The sequence below is a fragment of the Channa argus genome, chromosome 15, assembly GCF_033026475.1.
Source record: "Channa argus isolate prfri chromosome 15, Channa argus male v1.0, whole genome shotgun sequence".
NCBI lineage: Eukaryota > Metazoa > Chordata > Actinopteri > Anabantiformes > Channidae > Channa > Channa argus.
Genome location: NC_090211.1, coordinates 20,871,866 through 20,890,383, shown reverse-complemented (window position 1 = coordinate 20,890,383; position 18,518 = coordinate 20,871,866). Strand labels below are relative to the sequence as shown.

Here is an 18,518-nt window from a genome sequence, read left to right as displayed (position 1 = left end):
ACTTTGAGAGGAAGCTTTGACAATGTCATAGCTTGACAAAAAAAGCTGAAAAAAAAAAACAAAACAAATACGATCTATTCTACATTACAGCATAAGTTTTGCAAACCTTCACATTTGTTGTACGTTATTCATATATACCTTTATATTCTATTCCTCAAATGTCTTATTTACTCCAGTGTATGGTTTGCTCGAAACACGAGAACATAACTCTTCACTTCCCATTTAGTGTGAATAAACAGCAGTTCACACGTACAAAGGCTCATGTTGTGCATGATGTCCAGCCGTCTGTTGTGATTGCGCCTTGGCTCCACAACGTTAGAATCAACAGAGTATTGCACATTTTTGCCAATAACACGGACTTTGTCTGGTTGACCATCAGAAATCTAGAATATTTCCACACCCTCGACTTGTTTCTTGGCTATTACTAAGCTGCTGTGTCAACAGTGCTTTTGTCAAGTTTCAAGAAAAAATGCGCTTTGACAAACATGGCTGGTACAAGAGTGTCGAAATAAATGTTCATCTTCACAAGGAAATACTTTCACAAGAAAACGTAATGGCACTGTTTGCAAATTGAATTGGTAATGAAATGCGATCAGTTCTTTACCGACGTCACAAATCTAATAATAGATTTTATTTCCTTTTATTTATCTTGTCCTGCGAATCGCCGATCGTCTTCCGACCTTCAGCTTGCAGACAGAAGTCCTGACATCATTCTGCAGGATACCTTGAGAAATTCATGGTTCTCTTCACAACGGCAAGTTGTCCAGGTTGAGAGGCAGCAGGACGCTCCCTCCCCCGTACTTCACTTTTGGGTCGATGTTTCCATGTTGGTACATGGTTCTCTTTTTATTCCAAACGTAGCGCTGTGTGTTCCCTGCAAACAATTCTACCTTTGTTTGCACGACAGTTTCCCAGTTGTGTTGACTTTGGCAAAGTTCAGTCATGCTGGAATGTTGTGTCCTGCCATTGATGTCCTGCCATTTATTTTTTAATCTCACTGAGCAATCTGTGTGTCCATTTATAGAGAATGTTTTGGGGAATTACACTTAGGGGGCCTGGCGGCTCAATGGTTAAAGCATTGGGTTGGGATACGGAAGGCCGTGGTATCGAATCCCATCCAACTAAGTGTGGCCCCGCCCAACCACTGAGGGGAAACTTTGCTGCCGGTCCCAAGCCTGGATAAAAACGGAAGGGTTGCGGCAGGAAGAGCATCTGGCTTAAAAATGCCAAGTCAACGTGCGGAACACCTTCCACTGTGGACAATGGACAAGCCGAAACACGATTTGCTAATGAAAAACAATGTAATGTTTAAATGACCCAGTCAAAGTCCTGACTCTGAGCCCACAGAAATGCTGTGGAAAGACAATTCATGCAGGTAGCCAACTAACATCCCTGAGCTGAAGCTGTTCTTTAAGGAATAATGGGCTAAAATCCCCCTAACTTCACAAACAGGGCTAATAAACAGCGACTGGAACTTACTGCTCACCAGTTACTTGATTCACAAGGTTAATTTTCTTTCTTTTAAACCACATTCCTTTATGTAGTAAGACTTGCATGAAAATTTGATTACATTTAAAAGGTCACAATTATGCAGAAATAGAGACAATTTTTATGGGTTCACATTTGTTGATATTTTACTGTACTGACACTGTTGTTTTCATCTCTGGGTGATTAGTGGTTTGATGTTACGCACAAGTTACGTTCACCTAGATATCTTCAGTTTATGTAATTGGTCTTTGTCATTTTTTTTGTCGAATGCACACTAGATGGCGTGAGAGTTGGCTTTCAAGTTCACTGCAAGCCTGTCAGCATCATGGATGTAACAATACAGCAACATGTTTTCCAGGGGTTATTTTCCGGACAAACACTTTGGGTTGTGTCTGGTGGTGATCGCACACACACACACACCCATTTGTTCATGTTCGTGTGTAAATGTGGATTTTTAGTCATCATGCATTTAAAAAAAAAATAAAAAAATTGGTGATTCACTTTGGAGAGATAAAAGCTGCCATCGGTGACACTGGTTATGCTGCTGTGACTACAAAGTAAAAATTTGTACTTTGCATGCACAGGTGAAAGTATTGTGGATTTTTCTAGATGTTCTGAACATGCCAGCTGACATTTCAGTGTAATGCTCAGGCTTTCTGTCCAAGATGGCCGATAATCTCCTTACTGAGCTTCAAAGGCTCACACTCAAGTCTCTTGATCTTTCCTCATCTTCCTCTGATGAGCTTTAAAAGAAGGGAGATTGTAACGCTCTGTAATAAGCCATGCTGTCAGTGTGCTGTTGAAGCTTCACTGACTGTGCGGCAAGCTAAAGATTAATGACCTTTTGGCTAGATGACAGGAGAATGTGTGTGTGTGTGTGTGTGTGTGTGTGTGTGTGTTTGACAAAAAAGGAGAGGGAGGCTCAGGAATTAGTGTGCTTGTGTGCACATACATGCTGCACACCCATTTAATAGACCACGAAGGCTGAGACGGCCTCCAACACTGAGTCAAGTTCTTTAACTGTCAAGCCTCATTGAAATGGAAATAATGTTTACCTCATTGCAAATGATTCAATTAGCCTAGTCTGGCCAGTTTTCTGACGCAGCTACCTCGGGTGTCCTAGTGGATGCATTTTTTAATGTAAATCATCTTAATGAATTGAATAATGCCCATTTTTGCATTACAGGGAAATTTTGTCCTGACTTATAAGACGTTTTATGTTGACTAGTAATTCTTAATGACATGAAGAGTTAAGAGTTAAGCCTGTTAATGTCAGGAGTATCTGGTTGCAGGAAAAGATGGCAGACGTTCAACCTCGGCAGGAAATCAGTCAAAATAAGCTGGAGGTTTAATTTTGGGAAAAGATGTTCCTTAAGACAAAGATGGTTAGAGGCTTAACTGACTCGGTCAAGTAGTTAGGGTTAGAGAAAGCCACTGGTCAAGGTGAGAAGCCCCAGAAACAAGCTGTGCCTCAAGTTGCCCCATTTTGAACTCATTCACATGCAGCCGAGAAATGAAACCTTTTAAAAGGCAAATTAGCCCAAAATTATTTCAATGCAGGTAAAAAACCAAAAACAAAGAACATGGCTGATGAGCCTAAGTACTACAAAAACAAACGATAAATACAACCTTGGGGTCTTAAGAACTTAAGTCCACATAAAACATATTAGGTTATGTGACATTATTGATTTTTGCCAAATAATCCAGCTGGTAGCTCTGCTGGCTCTTACTCGAGTGCACATATCCAACAAGGACCACTTGGTGAGTCAAAGAGGGAATCCAGACTGTCTCATTTGCTTCAGTCTACGTGGTCCACAAAGACAAACTAAAGACACTAAGTACTGGGAAAAGGTGACAACTTCCGGCAGAGGTTAAAAGTTGACCATCTTGTCGACGCTCACTGATCTTTGTCTGCAGCCAGGTGCCTCTCATTACTGTGGGCAATCAGCTGTGTTTGTATAGTACATGTACTTGTGATTGTGTCATGCACAACTACTGGCTAAACTAGCTGACACGAACACATGCAAATCAACAGAGACCAACAGGGAAGGCAAATCTGTCAGTGTTAATGATTAATAAAACATTTCTCATCCCACTTTTGCCCTCCCAGTCATATTTCCATATGAAACCAAACTTGTGGGGTTTACATACCTAAAAAGAAATAGTAAATAATACAAGGGAGAGAGAGAGAAAGAGGGAGGTGCAAAAACATTTGTTCGGCAAACTTAATAATCGTAACACAGAAATTACACACAGCCAAATATGGGAGCATAACATGACCAGGAGTGAGGAACAAACCCAAAAGAAATAAATAAAAAAAAGTTATAATTCAGCCAATCAGCAAGCATCGGATGCAGCATAGAGACCACTCAAAACAATCGCCGCACTCCCACATCGAACACATACAAGACAAAGATGGGACAGGTAAGTCAAGAGGAATGGATGCGGGTAAGAAGAGACAGAGCCAGTCCATATACAAAAAGAGGAAAACATAAAGATGAAGAAAAGAGAAAAAAAAAAAAAAACAGTTTCCATGAGCAACATAAAACATTTTAATTACTGATTAAAACAAAACATATATACCAAGGTGCATCATTCAAATAAAGCAATTAGATTTGGTGACCATTCTCCTGAAAATCTCATTTTATGTGGTGGGTTGAGAAACAGAGCACCAAAGGATGAAGGGAAGAGAGAGAGAGAGAGAATGTGTGTGTTTGTGTGCAAGAGAGAGAGAGAGAGAGAGAGAGCGAGAGACACAGAGGCAGAGACAGAGAGAGACGGAGAGAGAGAGAAAGAGAGAGAGACAGAGAGAGACAGACAGAGAGAGAGACACAGACAGAGAGAGAGAGAGAGAGATAGAGAGAGAGACACAGAGAGACAGAGAGACAGAGATCCTCATTCCCAAAAAAGGAGAGAAATAAAATAAACATGAGACACTATGCCAAGCATTAGAACTTTGTGTCACAAACTGAGACCAGTACACTACAACTACTACTACAACAACTAACACACAGACAATCCACTACAAGAAAACCAAACCAAAAAAGAAAAACAAAATGGCAGCGTAGTAGAGACCCCCAAAACACGGTGAGGTAAACCCTTTGTCAGTTTAAAGATGCATATGGTTACATTGGAGAAGTCACCAGCCAGCTGCACCAGCTAAACTCAGACTTGAGCTAGTTCTGACCTGCTCACAATGTTGCTTTTTTTCATACTCAGGACACAATTAAAACAGGTTGCACCACACAAACTACTTATTACCTAAAGAAGAATTGTTATTTACAGCCTCTAGCTGGTAAGCAATAGTAAATAGCAATAGAAAAAGGCCATGTTAGCTCACTAAATTATGACCAGATTAGGAGTAGGATTTAATTAAAATCATAAAATCATATACATGTTTTAAATTTTCTACTTGAGTTCACAGTCATTTCATTTTAATCTTATACGTTTCACCATTAGGGCAAATTAATGATGTTTGTTTCTCCTTGTGCTAAACAAATTCAATGACATATCTGACCTAAAACTTGTTTTGCCACTAAACTGAATCACTACTACTAATGCTGAAATGCATATTCCATTGTATGCAAAAATGTAATTTTACAATATTAACGTACAATTATTTAAGTTTATGTGCAAAGAGAACTCACATACAAAGTGTCCATGGATAAACATCTCTGTACATATATACCTGAGTACATTTACATGGTATCTCGTTCACGTCTTACAGCTCAGACAGCTGATTGCTCTAAACAGCAATATATACATATTTTCAAATTCCATCAAACATGCTGATTTATTTTGAGTGGTGCAACCCAGCTTATTAAATGTCTAGCTGGAAACTAGCTAATCCAATGCAGGTCTGCAGTAAACGGCAAGACAAAGACAGTGTCCATGTTAAGGTATGCTGCACATTTCTAAACTCTTCATCTTGGCAGTCGAGGCAGAAAGGGGCATCGTTTAAACAGCCTTCAGTAAGTTGTGCCAGCAACATGTTGAACCTTTCTACATTAGCTCAAAGTCTGAATAATTTCCATCCCAAGAATGATGTCTTTCCTCACCTATTAAAATGGGAAATGTGTTCCAATTGGTGAATATTTGAAAAGGTAGACTATGCTAAAAGCAGGCAGGAAATTCAAAACCAGAGCAGCATTATTTCTCCGCAGCTCGGGGTCTGCATTCACTCAAAGCAATCAGCAACAGGGAGCAAAGCTTCATATCATTTCAGTTGATTTGTATTAATTAAGAAGATGAACACTGTATGCACCGAGTCCAATGGAGAATTAATCAGATGGATTGTGGATAGCCGTGTCATTGCATAGAGGAGGGTGATTACATTCAGTCATTCCCAGTGAGGTGTTAATGACATGGTGGGGGGGATGGGCATGTGGAGAAAATATTACTGCTGAAAGATCCAATCTGTTGAAAGATGCTGTGTCCGTCTGTCTGTGTGCCTGTGATCCTGTGTTGTGCACTGGAAAATTACATAATACGAGCAGCTCTCTAAGGGCATTTCACTGCGTGGGCCCAAGTTCATCACACTGCGTAAAGACAAATGCAAAGTCTAATATTGTAACGTTACAGTGTGCTGTACATTATACTGTAGCAAATGCCCATTTCATTGGGGGTGGGGTGGGTAGAGGGGGGGGGGAGGGGGGGGATCAGTTCAGTGATAGATATTTGTACACAACTTACCGTTGCCGTAGAAACAGCGAGTGGTTACCGTGGACACTGACAACAACACACAGAAGTCGTCAGGGAAACAGAAAAAATATAATAAATAAAGCAACAAATAATCCCAGTGACAAATGAAACCTAAATGCCCTCCCATCCTAAAAAAACCTGATAGCAGCAGTTTTTTTTTTTTTAACAGGTCTGAACAGAAAATAAGACGGAAAAAGGAAGAAAGGGGAGAGAAGATGCAAGCTCTCAATGCTTAACAGAGCTCTGAGCATCATTACAACATTCAGGAAGGTATCCAGTGCTCTCAAGAACAAAATACATTGAGGAAAAAGGAAATGTAGGCAGCCCTGCCCCTAACGTCTAGTCTGCACAGTCCAGTGAGGGACTGAAATGCAGAAAATCCCTCTAAAACAAAGTCAGAAGTCACTCTCCATTACCGGAGCAGAATGGCAAAGGTTGCTTTAATATGGTTTGGGACTACTCCACCCAAAGGGACAAGCAGAGCTCTTTTTGGTTAGATGTTGCAAGAATTCCTGTGTGGTAAAGTTAGGCCACAAAAGAAGAATGTGTGTTTGGAAACTGGTTCTAGGCAGAATGGCTATAATTGCTAGTTTTTCTTACCCGTCACTACAAAACACTGAAGGATAGCCGATAGCCGAATGATGAGATAAAGTTGAAAATATAAAGCAGATGACAACAAAAGGTAAACAAACTGAAGCAGACAGACTAAAAAAAGCACATTTAAAATTTTGAAAGAAAAACAACAACAAAACTTTATATTGTTTTTGAATTACAACAAAAATGACAAACATGACTGGCGACGAGAGATTGAAGGGATAAGAAAGAGAATGAGTGAAGACAACACACAAAGAAAGACAGAGGGTTGAAAGGGGCAGAGTGCAAACTCTTCCCCGTTTCTTTCAACCTTTCCTACATTTTCACTCATTTACAAAGCAGACACACATGGAGACTTGATCATTCATTAATCTTTACCTTGGGGCAAAATCATGCAGAAACAGTTCCGACACTAAAACAAAGAACAGGAAGGGTCAAATCCAGAGCTGACAGAGGGTTAGGAAGGGTTCATCTGTGAAAGTGGGGCACAAAGAGCTGGTAATGCTCCACCTCAGGCCAAATTCAAACTTGCATTAAGCATAATGAAACCGACTAAAGTGGCCAAAGTAAGCTGAAGACCAGCTTTGTCCCCGAGAGGAGGGAACAGCGGCTGCACTGCTTGGTCAGAGTGTGCATGGTCCGGCATGCAGAACCACAGGCACGACTCATCTTTTCCACCACACATGTCCATGCAGTGATGAAAACACTCTCTAGCTTCCCCACTCACGTCTGCATGCAGAGCTGTATTACCTCTTATACACACACACACACACACACCCACACGTCTCAGCTAGTCCGAACTGTGTTGACATGTCTGACTAAAACTCTGCACCACGGAGGAGCCGTCAGTTCCCGTAACACTCCAGCCACCCAGCTCAACTACAGACACACAGCCTCAGAGTAGTAGTTAGTAAATGGGAGTCTGCAGGGTTCTCCATGGTCTCTTAACAGTTTGGGATTCCCAACAATGAAATATCAAACTAAAAATACCTATCATTCTCTTATTGCTTTACATATTTCCTTTAGTGGACTGTCACCTCTTTACGAACATTCTGTGTGACCAGGTTAAAGGATAATTTCAATAATTTACTAAATTAACGGTGTCTTTAACTATCCCACACAAACTCTAAAAGCCATCAATTACCTGCCTCTTCTCACAGCTGATGCCCATCAGTCTGCAACCTGGATTAGCTTGTTTGTCTGTGTCGTAGACCTGTGTTGTTATCCACAAATGATTAAAAACATCAGCCACACAGCTTGTGCCACTGGGTGACATGATTCTTCAGTCAAAAAACAATGAACACATTTTTTACAAATCTTGATTTTTGTGCTAAAAAAAGATAAGTTCTCGCTTATGGTGATTTAGAGCAGTGAGTCTATGGGACGGAAGAAGGTTGAATGTGTAGTTGTGTAGGGAGGAGACCGGTACGGGGGGTACTCTGTGTGTCATCGGGAAAGCGGACAAGGAGACTTGGTGGTGGAACGAGGAAGCTCCGGGGAAGGATGTGCAGCAGGTTAGTTTGATTAACGATAAGAATGGAAATGTATTGACAGGTGCCAAGAGTTTGATGGGAAGATGGAAGAAGAACATTGTGATCTGTAGAGAGAGCAGGCAGCAAGTGGAGGAAAATCTAGAGAGGTGGAGGTCTGCTCTGGAAATCTGAGAAACGAAGCTTAGCCACAGAAAGACAGCAATGAGAGGGACCTGAGTGGAACGGTGAGGTTACAGGGAGCATAGGTGAAGAAGGTGCAGGACTTTAAGTACTTAGGGTCAACGGTTCAGAGTAATGGAGAGTGTGGAAAAGAGGTGAAGAGGCGAGTGCAGGCAGGTTGGAACGGTTGGAGAAAAGTGTCAGGTGTGTTGTGTGATAAAAGAGTATCAGCGAGAATGAAATGAAAGGTGTTCAAGATGGTGGTGAGACCAGAGATGTTGTTTCCGTTAGAGACAGTGGCACTTAAGAAAAGACAGGAGGCAGAGGTGAGTTGGTTTGGACATGTTCAGAGGAGAGACTGTGACTATATTGGTAGAAGGATGCTGAGGTTGGAGCTGCCAGGCAGGAGGTCTAGAGGAAGAACAAAGAGGAGATTTATGGATGTAGTGAGGGAGGACATGAAGTTAGTTGGTGTGAGAGAAGAGGATGAACAGGACAGAGTTAGATGGAGGCACATGATTCGCTGTGGCGACACCTGAAAGGGAACAGCCCAAAGGAAAAGACGACGTCTATGGGACAGACAAATAAGCTAATCTAGATCCCAGACTGACAGACACTAAACATAAATACAGACAATTGTTGGTTTTAGTGTCTGTTTGGGGATTGTTATAAATAAGGTTAGTTTAGTAAGTGAGAAACGTTATCGTTTAAATTTGTAATTATGTTTTGGAGACCATGCTGGGATTTTAAAGCGCTTTCCGTGCAGCCAGCGACAACATGACAAAGACATTTGCGACTAAATGGTTTGGAGGGATTTTGTGTCATTTAATTTTCAACGTTACATTCTACAATTAAAAGGTGATGCAGGTCAATGGCAGCTACAATGTTACTGTCCCCGGGCAACAGAAGCTGGAACGTTTGTGTCAGAACATACATACAATTGCAGCCATGGATGAGATGAGATGCATCTAGTTATGTGCTGTGAATTACATGCTAAGCTACACACTGTCATACCTATTTATAGGCCTATAGGACTCTACGGTCTGTATATCTATATATATCTATATCTATCGAGAGAGAGAGAGAAAGAGAGAGGCAGAGGCAGAGAGAGAGAGAGAGAGAGAGAGAGAGAGAGAGAGAGAGAGAGAGAGTTAGTTAATAGTTATGGGAATGAGATGGGATCACAGAAAAACAAAGTGAACTGTTCCCACTTACATGGATACATTGGAAGTGCACAGGAAACTGACTTCTTCAAAGCGCAGAGTTTTATTCCAGACAAAGAGAAGTACAGTACAACTTTAGGCACAACAATTCTTTCTATTTAGTACAGGCTACATACATGCACACTGTGGGAAGCTAAGATGAATCATCTCCTATCAGCATGCACCAACAATAAAAAGTGGGAGCACTCCAGTCAGGTACAGCAGAATCATTCAGTCAAAAATTGTTCTAAGGATTCAGCTAATGAGACACAAGGTGCAGCTGATTTCATGCTAACTGAACGAGTAAAGGAAACGGTCCCGTCACCAAAACCATCGGAACAGAATAGCCGGACATAATAATCATGCAAGAAAGACATTAGCTATCTGCAGCACGGCCTCAGTAAGGCCACATCTGTCCACAATAACTAACCATGCACACTTCATAAACTGAACCCATGCTAGTGAACAGCAGTGAACTGCAGAGTCACACTCAATAACTGCAGAGTATAATATACATAATATACAGCAGGCCGCTATTTCAGAGTTTCTGAAGTATAACAGGTTTATGAGGTGTTCTCTTCATATCTTCATCTCTGAAAACATAAACACTCTGCAACACATTTCAACAAACTCTGAAATGATACGACCAATTTAAGCATGAGTTTCTGCAGCAACATCTGCAGAGAAGGAGAACGGCCAGAGAGCCTCAAACAGAAATGTTCGGCCCTTTCTTCTCGGCTTAAAGAACGTATAAACACAAATCCACCGTTTGTCCTGCGCCGGCCTTTTGTCTCTTCAAGCCCATGCACCATAAACAGACAGAAACAAACACTCTACAGAGTCCTACCGCTGGTCTACCATGCAGCCGAAACATGACCTGCTATAGCCCAACACCACTACTGTAGTACAACAGAGTACATGCAAAGTGACAACTGAAAACACAAACTGCTCGCTGATTTACAAAAGTGACTGAGGTCATGCAAAACTCGAGAAGAAAGACAGTGAATCAAGTCAAAGCAATGCCGGGGACCACACACACTGTTGACTGATGCAGGGTAAAGCGGCTCCATCAGTATCCATTCAGCTTGCTGATTGGCCGAGTGTGGGAGGTGGCAGAGGGAGTGTGTATGCTGTACCGGTGGGTGCAGGTGGCCGTCTTTCGTTCTCGACCACACTGCAGCAGAACCGACAATAGAAAACTAAAACACAGGGTCCAGCCAGCCGCATCCATCATGCAGGAACTGACTCAAACACCCACACCCACATACACGCACAGCACGAGGAAAATCGCCACAGTAAGCCCATGCAGAAATCTTGGCTTACAGTGGCTTGGGTCATAAGATCCAATAAAGACAACTGCTTGATTAAAATCTCGATTTAATTAAAAGAAGAAAAACTGCTTTGCCAAACTAAGAACATGCTTCAGTTACAAACAAAAAGCAATACTTAATCAAATCAAAAATTAATATTCCGAACACACAGAACTTTACATACAGAGAAACTCAAGTGTACAGCTCTACAATAAGAGACCAGACTTGCGTAAAGTGAACATGCGTCAGTGTTGCTGTGATTCCCAGCATGCTGCTGTTGCACCAGGAGCCATAAGCTTGTCACAACCACTTAGCCACAGCACCGGGTGAGGGGAACACAGAAGGATTTCAACACAAGGGAAGAAAGTAAGAGCATCTGACAGCAATCTGCCATGCGTCATCCTTATACTGTGTTCCTCTTGTGCCCTCTGGTGCCACCTACACAAATATCATTCAAATTGTGGAAGAATAACTTATATTGTGGCTACAAGTTGCACATCAGTGGAATAACAGTGCAGAGGCAACAGCTTAATGTGAAAAACAAAATAATGCTGCAGAAGAAGAAGTACCCAGCATGCCTTATGTAGTGTTCTTGCACCCCCAATCATTCCCACCAAAACAACAAAACAAAAAAAAGAAAAAAGAGAAAACCAGTCTTTATAAATGGCAAAATGAAAAGCCTCTTGCAAATGGCAGGGGAGTGTGATACCAGTGGGCTGCATCAGAGCATATCACTAAAGGGAGGATGGGAGCTAGCTAGAAGTCAGTGATCAAGCAGAACTACAATGGGAGTACAGACAGAAGACAGCATAGAAGAAGGGAGTGGAGAGAGAGAGAGAAAGAGGAAAATTACCTCAATCTTACGGCCTTCCACCAAAGTGCCATGGAGCTTTTCTCTGGCTTTCTCTGCGTCTGCACTGTTCTCAAATGTCACAAAGCCAAAGCCCTGTGGTACGTGGGGAAAGTGAGTCAGAGGAGAATCTGTAAATCCATAGACCTTGGACTTAACGCTGATATTTTTTAATTGTAATTGTTATTTTAATGCACTTCATAATAACGATTTCCCATGCGGAGTGCTGACAAGCTGTCACAGTTACAGAGTAAAAATGCACCCGTGGGAATAACTGTCAACAGAAAGAGCTACAGGGCTGGTTCAGAGAATCTAATGATGTCCGTGCACTCACCTTTGAACCCCTCTCATTAAAAATAATCTCTACATCCAGAATCTTCCCAAATTGCTGCAAATAAATGCAAAAACAGAAATTAGCACAGGTATAAAATTAAAACATTGTGACTTTTCCTGTGACTTTTCACAGGATGACAAGCTTGTCTGACGGTGTGAATTCCAGGTACTTTGCACCAGGGGTCACTATTATACAAAACACATTTCACTTATTTCTGCGTAATTGTTGTTCCTCTTTGTTGCTCATACTAGCACAGTGACACATTAAGCAGATGTCCTTTGTGTTGCCCTTTACGAGAGCCTGTAGTCTCTAGAACACTTTACTGATTCGGTTAAAGATGAGGCCCCACACGGTCTTACCCCAAACATCTGCCTGAGGTCAGGGTCCCGAAAACGGAAGGGGATGTTTGAGACGTGGAGGCGCTTGGGCGTCCCTTTGGCCTCTGTGGAGTCTCCTGCAGAGCTTCCAGCACCTGCGCCTCCTGTACCACACTGTACACCTGTTTCCCCCTGGGAGGTCTCCTCTGTCTTTCCCTGTAGGGGAGAAGGTGATGGAGGTGGCTGTGAAGGCAAGGTAATTATTTTAGCAGCACACCTTTAAACGTAGCCTTAACGGAAATATACAGAGATGGTAAGTACAAGCTGCAGAAAACATTCTTTTGATCTTTAGATTATCCATTCATTAGAAACACAATGTCAGCTGACGTTACCTCCACTGTGTTTCACGATTGAGCTTATACGTTTAGGGTCAAGAATAGATCCTTTCCATCACTTAAAGGGTTAATCTTTGTCTCATCAGTCCATAAAACTTTGGGCCATTTTTTATGACGCGTATCTCTACATTTTTTGGCATATTCCACCTTGGCTTTCCTATTCTTCTTGCTAACTTGAGGTTTGCATTCTCTGGACTTTTGTTCATGAAGTCTTTGGCAAACAGAACATTGTGATACCTTCATTTCTGCCGTTTGGAGGTTGTTGCTGATGTCACTAACAGTTGTTTTCGGGTCTTTCTTTACAGCTCTCACAATGCATCTGTCATCAACTGCTATTCGTTTTCCTTTTCTACCTGTTCGATGTTTGGTGTGTTCTATGACACTGAATGATCACTGTCATAGGACACACCTGTACAACAAAACACACCTGTCGGGAGCCATCTACTAATTTGTGTATCAGATCCAGGAGTAAATGCTTCCAAAGAAAAGCTGAAATGTTGATCTCTTGTCTCATATTCAGTCTACAGATGAAATAGAGGAATTCCAATACTTTTGGAGGGCAGTGTATGTGATAACATACTGAGACACTGGTATAATGTTCATGTTTAACATATATATTGTTTACCATGTTACCATGCTGCCATTCGCTCAGGACACAAGAAGATGTCCAGCACATTACTTGTTGAGAAAACAAAACTGTCACCCCACTGTTGGAGCTACAGGAAAAGTCAATGGATCATCAAATGGATCCTGTTGGACTGAATCTCATGGCAGTTCATTGATGGTTGAGATAATCTGGACAGAAGTAGCCTATGGTGGTGCAAGCGGCTGAGCCAAGGTACAAGCTGTCATTGTGAGGCATTACATAAGGATTTTTATTTAAGAGTAACACAGAAAGATTAGTGCTCATCTGTGGAGGTTCACACCTATCCAGGTCATGGTTGTTCCAAAGGTTTTTTCCTGTGCTCCATTCACACTTTGACGTGACATTTACAACACAGACGGAGGATGTGTCTGACAAAAAGGTAGATGTAATTAAAGTCAACTGTAGTGGACTTAACAGTCCCTTCTTGTGCACTGAATCACTAAGTTGAACAGTCAATCAGGTTGTTTGGTTGGGGACAGTGAAAGAAATTGGGCCAACGGATGCTCATTGATGTGTCCTGACTCTTCCTGTCAGGACACACTTTTTGTCTTTAAAACAAACTAGGAAAGATGGTCGGTGAACAGACGACATGCGTTGGACCTAAGGTACATGGTTATTTTGTTATAGAACAATGAAAAATGGAAAGTAAAAGAGTAATTATTGAGATATTCCGATTGTTGGAGTTGAGATGTAACAACATGCTGTCTGACTAATTATTAGCAACGGCCATGTGCAGCATAGTTTGGTGGACACTTTATCCAAGGCGACTTACAAATTAGGTGCCAAGCTAGCAAAAAAGGAGAAATGTGAAGAAATATTTCTGTTTCATGAAATGCCAGGGCAAGATAAAACAGACAGGAAAAACTTATTTTTAGTATTATAACATTTTTTTACTTTAAGTGCAAAGAAGGTTGCAGGAGAGGTCTGTTTTTGGTTTCTGTAAATTGGGAGTGAGGCAGCTGTGCGTGCAGAGTTGGTAGCTTGTTGGTACCTGGAACTTAACTTTGTACCTCCTGAGGAGTAAGTCAAGTGCAGAGCAGTGTAAACAAAAGCAGAACCCAGGAAAAGTTCTGTCGTGAAAAGACCAAATGGAGAACCACAACTGGCCAAATTCTTCACCAACTATTCACGGAAAATGAGTCAACACCACTGAAAGCTAACTGCTAGTATAGTTTTTACGAAGACACACTGCTTACATTGTTGTTGGCAGAGGTGGTTGTGGTAGCTGCTCCATTTGCGCCTGCCCCGACTTCTGCTGTACCTTGGCCCCCCGCACCAAACATGGTCCCGGGGCCAAATTCTGTACCCGGGAGTCCATTTTGAGGGGGAGGAGGAGGAGGGTATGCTGCAAAGGGTGGGGCCACCAAACCCTCCTGTCCTCCTGTAGAATCCTGGGAGCCCTGGAGGAGCATGAAATGAAGGGGGAGGGGAGAGTACAAAAGTTAACATATATAGTCGGTAAGTCTTTGATAGCAGATATAATGTGCTGATCGCAGTAAATGGAGGGGGTTGATTTTACTCTCTCCCCCAACTTCAGCTCTCAGTCACTCCCCCATTCCTTGTGTGCTATTCTTCATCCCTCCCTCCCCCTCATATCTCTGACAGGCATGTGTTTTCAGTCAGCCGACCATGAAATATTTACAGCTTACACATCTATTATTAAGACTTCCAAAATTCAATACACAGTTAGAGATGCAAAGATGCTTTAGGGATGGAAGCACACGCACAGAAATAAATACTAAGCGTGACATGTTTATAGCACTGTTTGAAAACTGCTGCCTGTATTTTTGGATTTCTTTTAAATCCATCTATAATTCAGACGCACTGTTACAACTGTATCAGCAGAAGGATCATCTACAGCTTCTTTATAGCTGTGCTGCTGCTCTGACACATGCACCTTATCTTCAATGTTTTTTGTGTGCTGTGACTCTGCAATATTGCTCGCCTAAATCGTTTCACACACACACACACACACACACACACACACACACACACACACACTCAAGGGCATCTTGGAATAAGTACAAAAAAACAAACAAAAAAAACCTTTACAGCAAAGGCAGAGAGGAAAAGAAGTGAAAGCGTGAATGGCTAAGCTGAAGGAGGGAGAATGCTGAAAAAAGAAAGAAAAAGTCTAGTGGGTTTGGAGTCAGGGCTGCTCCAGCCTCGGCAGAATAACACAAAGCATCCAACAGCATTAACGACTGGTCCAGTCCCCCCAGTGGGCTGGATCTGGGCTGGGTGACGCCTAGAGACACTCCTCTCCTCATAACCTTCTTAATTAGAGTAACTAAGATGCTGCAAAGCAAAAGTGCTCTCTTTCTCTAATCCTACAGCCTCACTGCTTGCTGCTCGCTTCTGCAGCGATGACTGCACTACACTGTCTGTAAGCAGCCAGCTGAGGCTAAAAGGCCCATCTGCAGCACAGACAGATTCTGGGGTCTGGGCCCAACAGATAGAAGAAGCATTAAAGAAAACAGGCAGCAAAATCAAAAAGCAGGATGGAAAAATCTGTGAAACTCGTGTGCTGCCATGCTGGTAAAGCTGCGGTATTGTGTTTCTCATCTGGTCTTTGTCACCTAGTGATAAAAGAGAAGCCATCAAAAATCTGTTCACAGAGATAATAAGCCAATACAATCTATATGCAAGGCTCAGCCAACGCTGGCAAGGTTATATCAAAGCCTGTGTGCGCTTGTTAGTGCATGTGCGCTGATAAACGTGCTGTAGCCTGTATTCAGCCACTAAAGGGTGTGTCCTGTAGGCAAATCCCAGCCCAGGGCTGAGTCACTGAAAATGCTGGGGAAAGGGGAAGACTTGAGGGAGAGAGTCAGAATTAGAAACAGGAAAAAAAAGGGAAAGCAAAAAAAACAAGGTAAAAGCTTGTGATTAGAGTGAGAATGAGGCCTCCCCATGCTCTAAACGGAAGAGCTGTTAGATTTTCAGTCTTTCGAAATGAGACAGCCCAGAAGAGCTGCTGGGAACTGAGATGATTCATAATGCACTGGAGTTGTTCAGAGACTCAGGACAGCAGAGAAGCAGCTTGTGGTTTAAGAAAAACAAAGTTACTACTTTGTTTGTCCGGTCATGACGTGGTTTGTAGCTAAAGAACGCAGCAACAAGCCTGGACGACATTATTTATTGCTCCCACATCAGTAGTCGGGAATAAAACATTTTAAGGTGTTACAATATTTAGACTGCATGGGTTTAAAGGACAGTGGCAACGTATGCGTGGCCATGTGTTTTATATTATATCAATTGTCATGCACAGTATAAGCAAAAAAGCATTACTGGATAAAGTTATGAGGTAATAAACAGAAAGAAAGATGAAAGCTGTCGGTGGATTAGGATCAGGATGGAAAACGGTGCAACCTTAAATCCACACAGGGATTCCTGACCCAATGACTAAGAAGCTGCACTGCCCTAAATGGCAGCATCATATAGTCACAGGAGAGAGGGGGAGAAAGGAAAAAAGAAATAATGGAAAAAGAAGAGGGGGACTTAACAGGAGGAGGGTTATATTTTTGGACTATGTCTGGTTTCAACACAAAGTTTCCACACTGAATTTTGACACTGTGTGATAAGATTTTAAAAAGGCTCAACCTAAGAACTGAAACAGAGCAGATCAAGTATCAAGTAGAGGTGTTTCCAAATCAACAGTCTCATATTATAACTAACAAATGACCATCTGGAGCAGAAACCATTCATCCATCCTGTTTCACTCTCACCTCATGCACGCACACACGGAGCAGCTGAGTTACCTGAGACACCATATGTTTTTCCATACACCGAGAGGGCCGGTGGGGGAGGAGGGGCCTTTTCACGGCTAACCTTTCAAGTGTGCGCCTGTCTGCTGCTGACTGGAGCCTCTCAGTGCTCAAGTAAAGTATAGAATAAACAGCCAACTGGTGGTTGAAATTATCAGTCATACAAATTCATTAAAGTCTGTCTTTTGAAGCCATCTGTGAAGTTGTACGGCTCTTTACAGCATCTTCTCCCTCCTGCAATCTGTCTCTTTTCTTTTTCCTGTGGTTGAAATAGGTCTGTATTTATTCCCCTCCACCTCTTTCATCGCCTTCTCTCCTCATTCGTGCCTTCCAGAGAGATGCTTTTTTTCCCTTTCAAACCACCGACACCCACTTCTCAAGTGACTCAAAGTCTTTCCTGCACTGCTGTGTCCATCAAAGCATAGGCCACCGCCTATCTCCTTATGAGGCTGCCTCTGTATGCACGCTGTAGGCCAATCAGGTGACACAAAGGCTGTGCCTTCAAGGAAAACAAACGTGGTTGCTAATGCAAAAAGAAAAATGACCAAACTGAACTTTTGGTGGAAGCACCCGATGTAGCTTTGTCCCCAGAATTTGGCTAATAATTACTGTTGGAACATTAGTGAACTTTATGGTTCACACACTGCCACCAAGTCCTAATAATTCGCATTTAAACTACAGGCTTTCACAGATCTGTCTGTCAGTGTCAGCAGCTCCGTGGCTGTGCTCAGACGTGTGACATGCCACTTGTCTGTTTTTTGACAGTTCGGATCATCATCCCCAACAGCATCATTACCATAATCACACTGACAGCACCCTGACTCACCTTGGGCAGCTCAGTGTGGCCTAAAAATACCAATTGTCAGCACAATTGTTCTTCTTACAGTCCAGAATTTTGGGGACTCTTTTGGGAGGCTGTCGTATTTGTGCGTAAAATACGGACCAAGGTTTTATCAGACCTGCGACCGTTAGCTAAATTAATTATAAGTCCATTGGAAAACTACAAGAATGCCTTAAAAAAAAGAAGCAAACATGTTTCTGCAGCAACATATCAAGTGTTAAATGGCTCAAAATGTGTCACCTTATACTATCGCCCGAAGGCATTTCATGATCCCTTGTTTCACTAGTGACAAGAAAGCTACTGTATTCCATATTCCATAGTTTTGACTAGTGTAAAATGCCCACAGCAGTGAAGTAAAGCAAAATAACAGTGAATGATGGAAGGAAAGGAGCTGAGTTACAGTCAATCTGGCTTTTGAAAGATA

General features: G+C 42.1%; 1 protein-coding gene across 10 annotated transcripts in view; it reads right to left on the bottom strand.

Moving 5' to 3' along the window:
• The window catches only part of LOC137100194 (RNA binding protein fox-1 homolog 2-like), a 49,258-nt gene that overhangs the window by 11,434 nt on the left and 19,306 nt on the right, over positions 1-18,518 (bottom strand). For 5 of the 10 annotated variants that reach the window (XR_010910861.1, XR_010910862.1, XM_067477844.1 and 2 more), the window contains 5 exons: positions 14,686-14,889; positions 12,491-12,691; positions 12,132-12,185; positions 11,801-11,893; positions 7,928-7,996 (listed from right to left, as the gene is read on the bottom strand). Coding sequence is in view for 8 of the 10 variants with exons in the window: in XM_067477844.1 (XP_067333945.1) it covers positions 7,928-7,996; positions 11,801-11,893; positions 12,132-12,185; positions 12,491-12,691; positions 14,686-14,889 (621 nt within the window). In the remaining 2 variants the exon portion in view is untranslated. Of the gene's footprint in view, positions 1-7,927; positions 7,997-11,800; positions 11,894-12,131; positions 12,186-12,490; positions 12,692-14,685; positions 14,890-17,247; positions 17,549-18,518 lie in introns of those variants that run through there. The other 5 variants (XM_067477850.1, XM_067477846.1, XM_067477848.1 and 2 more) reach the window with 4 other exon arrangements.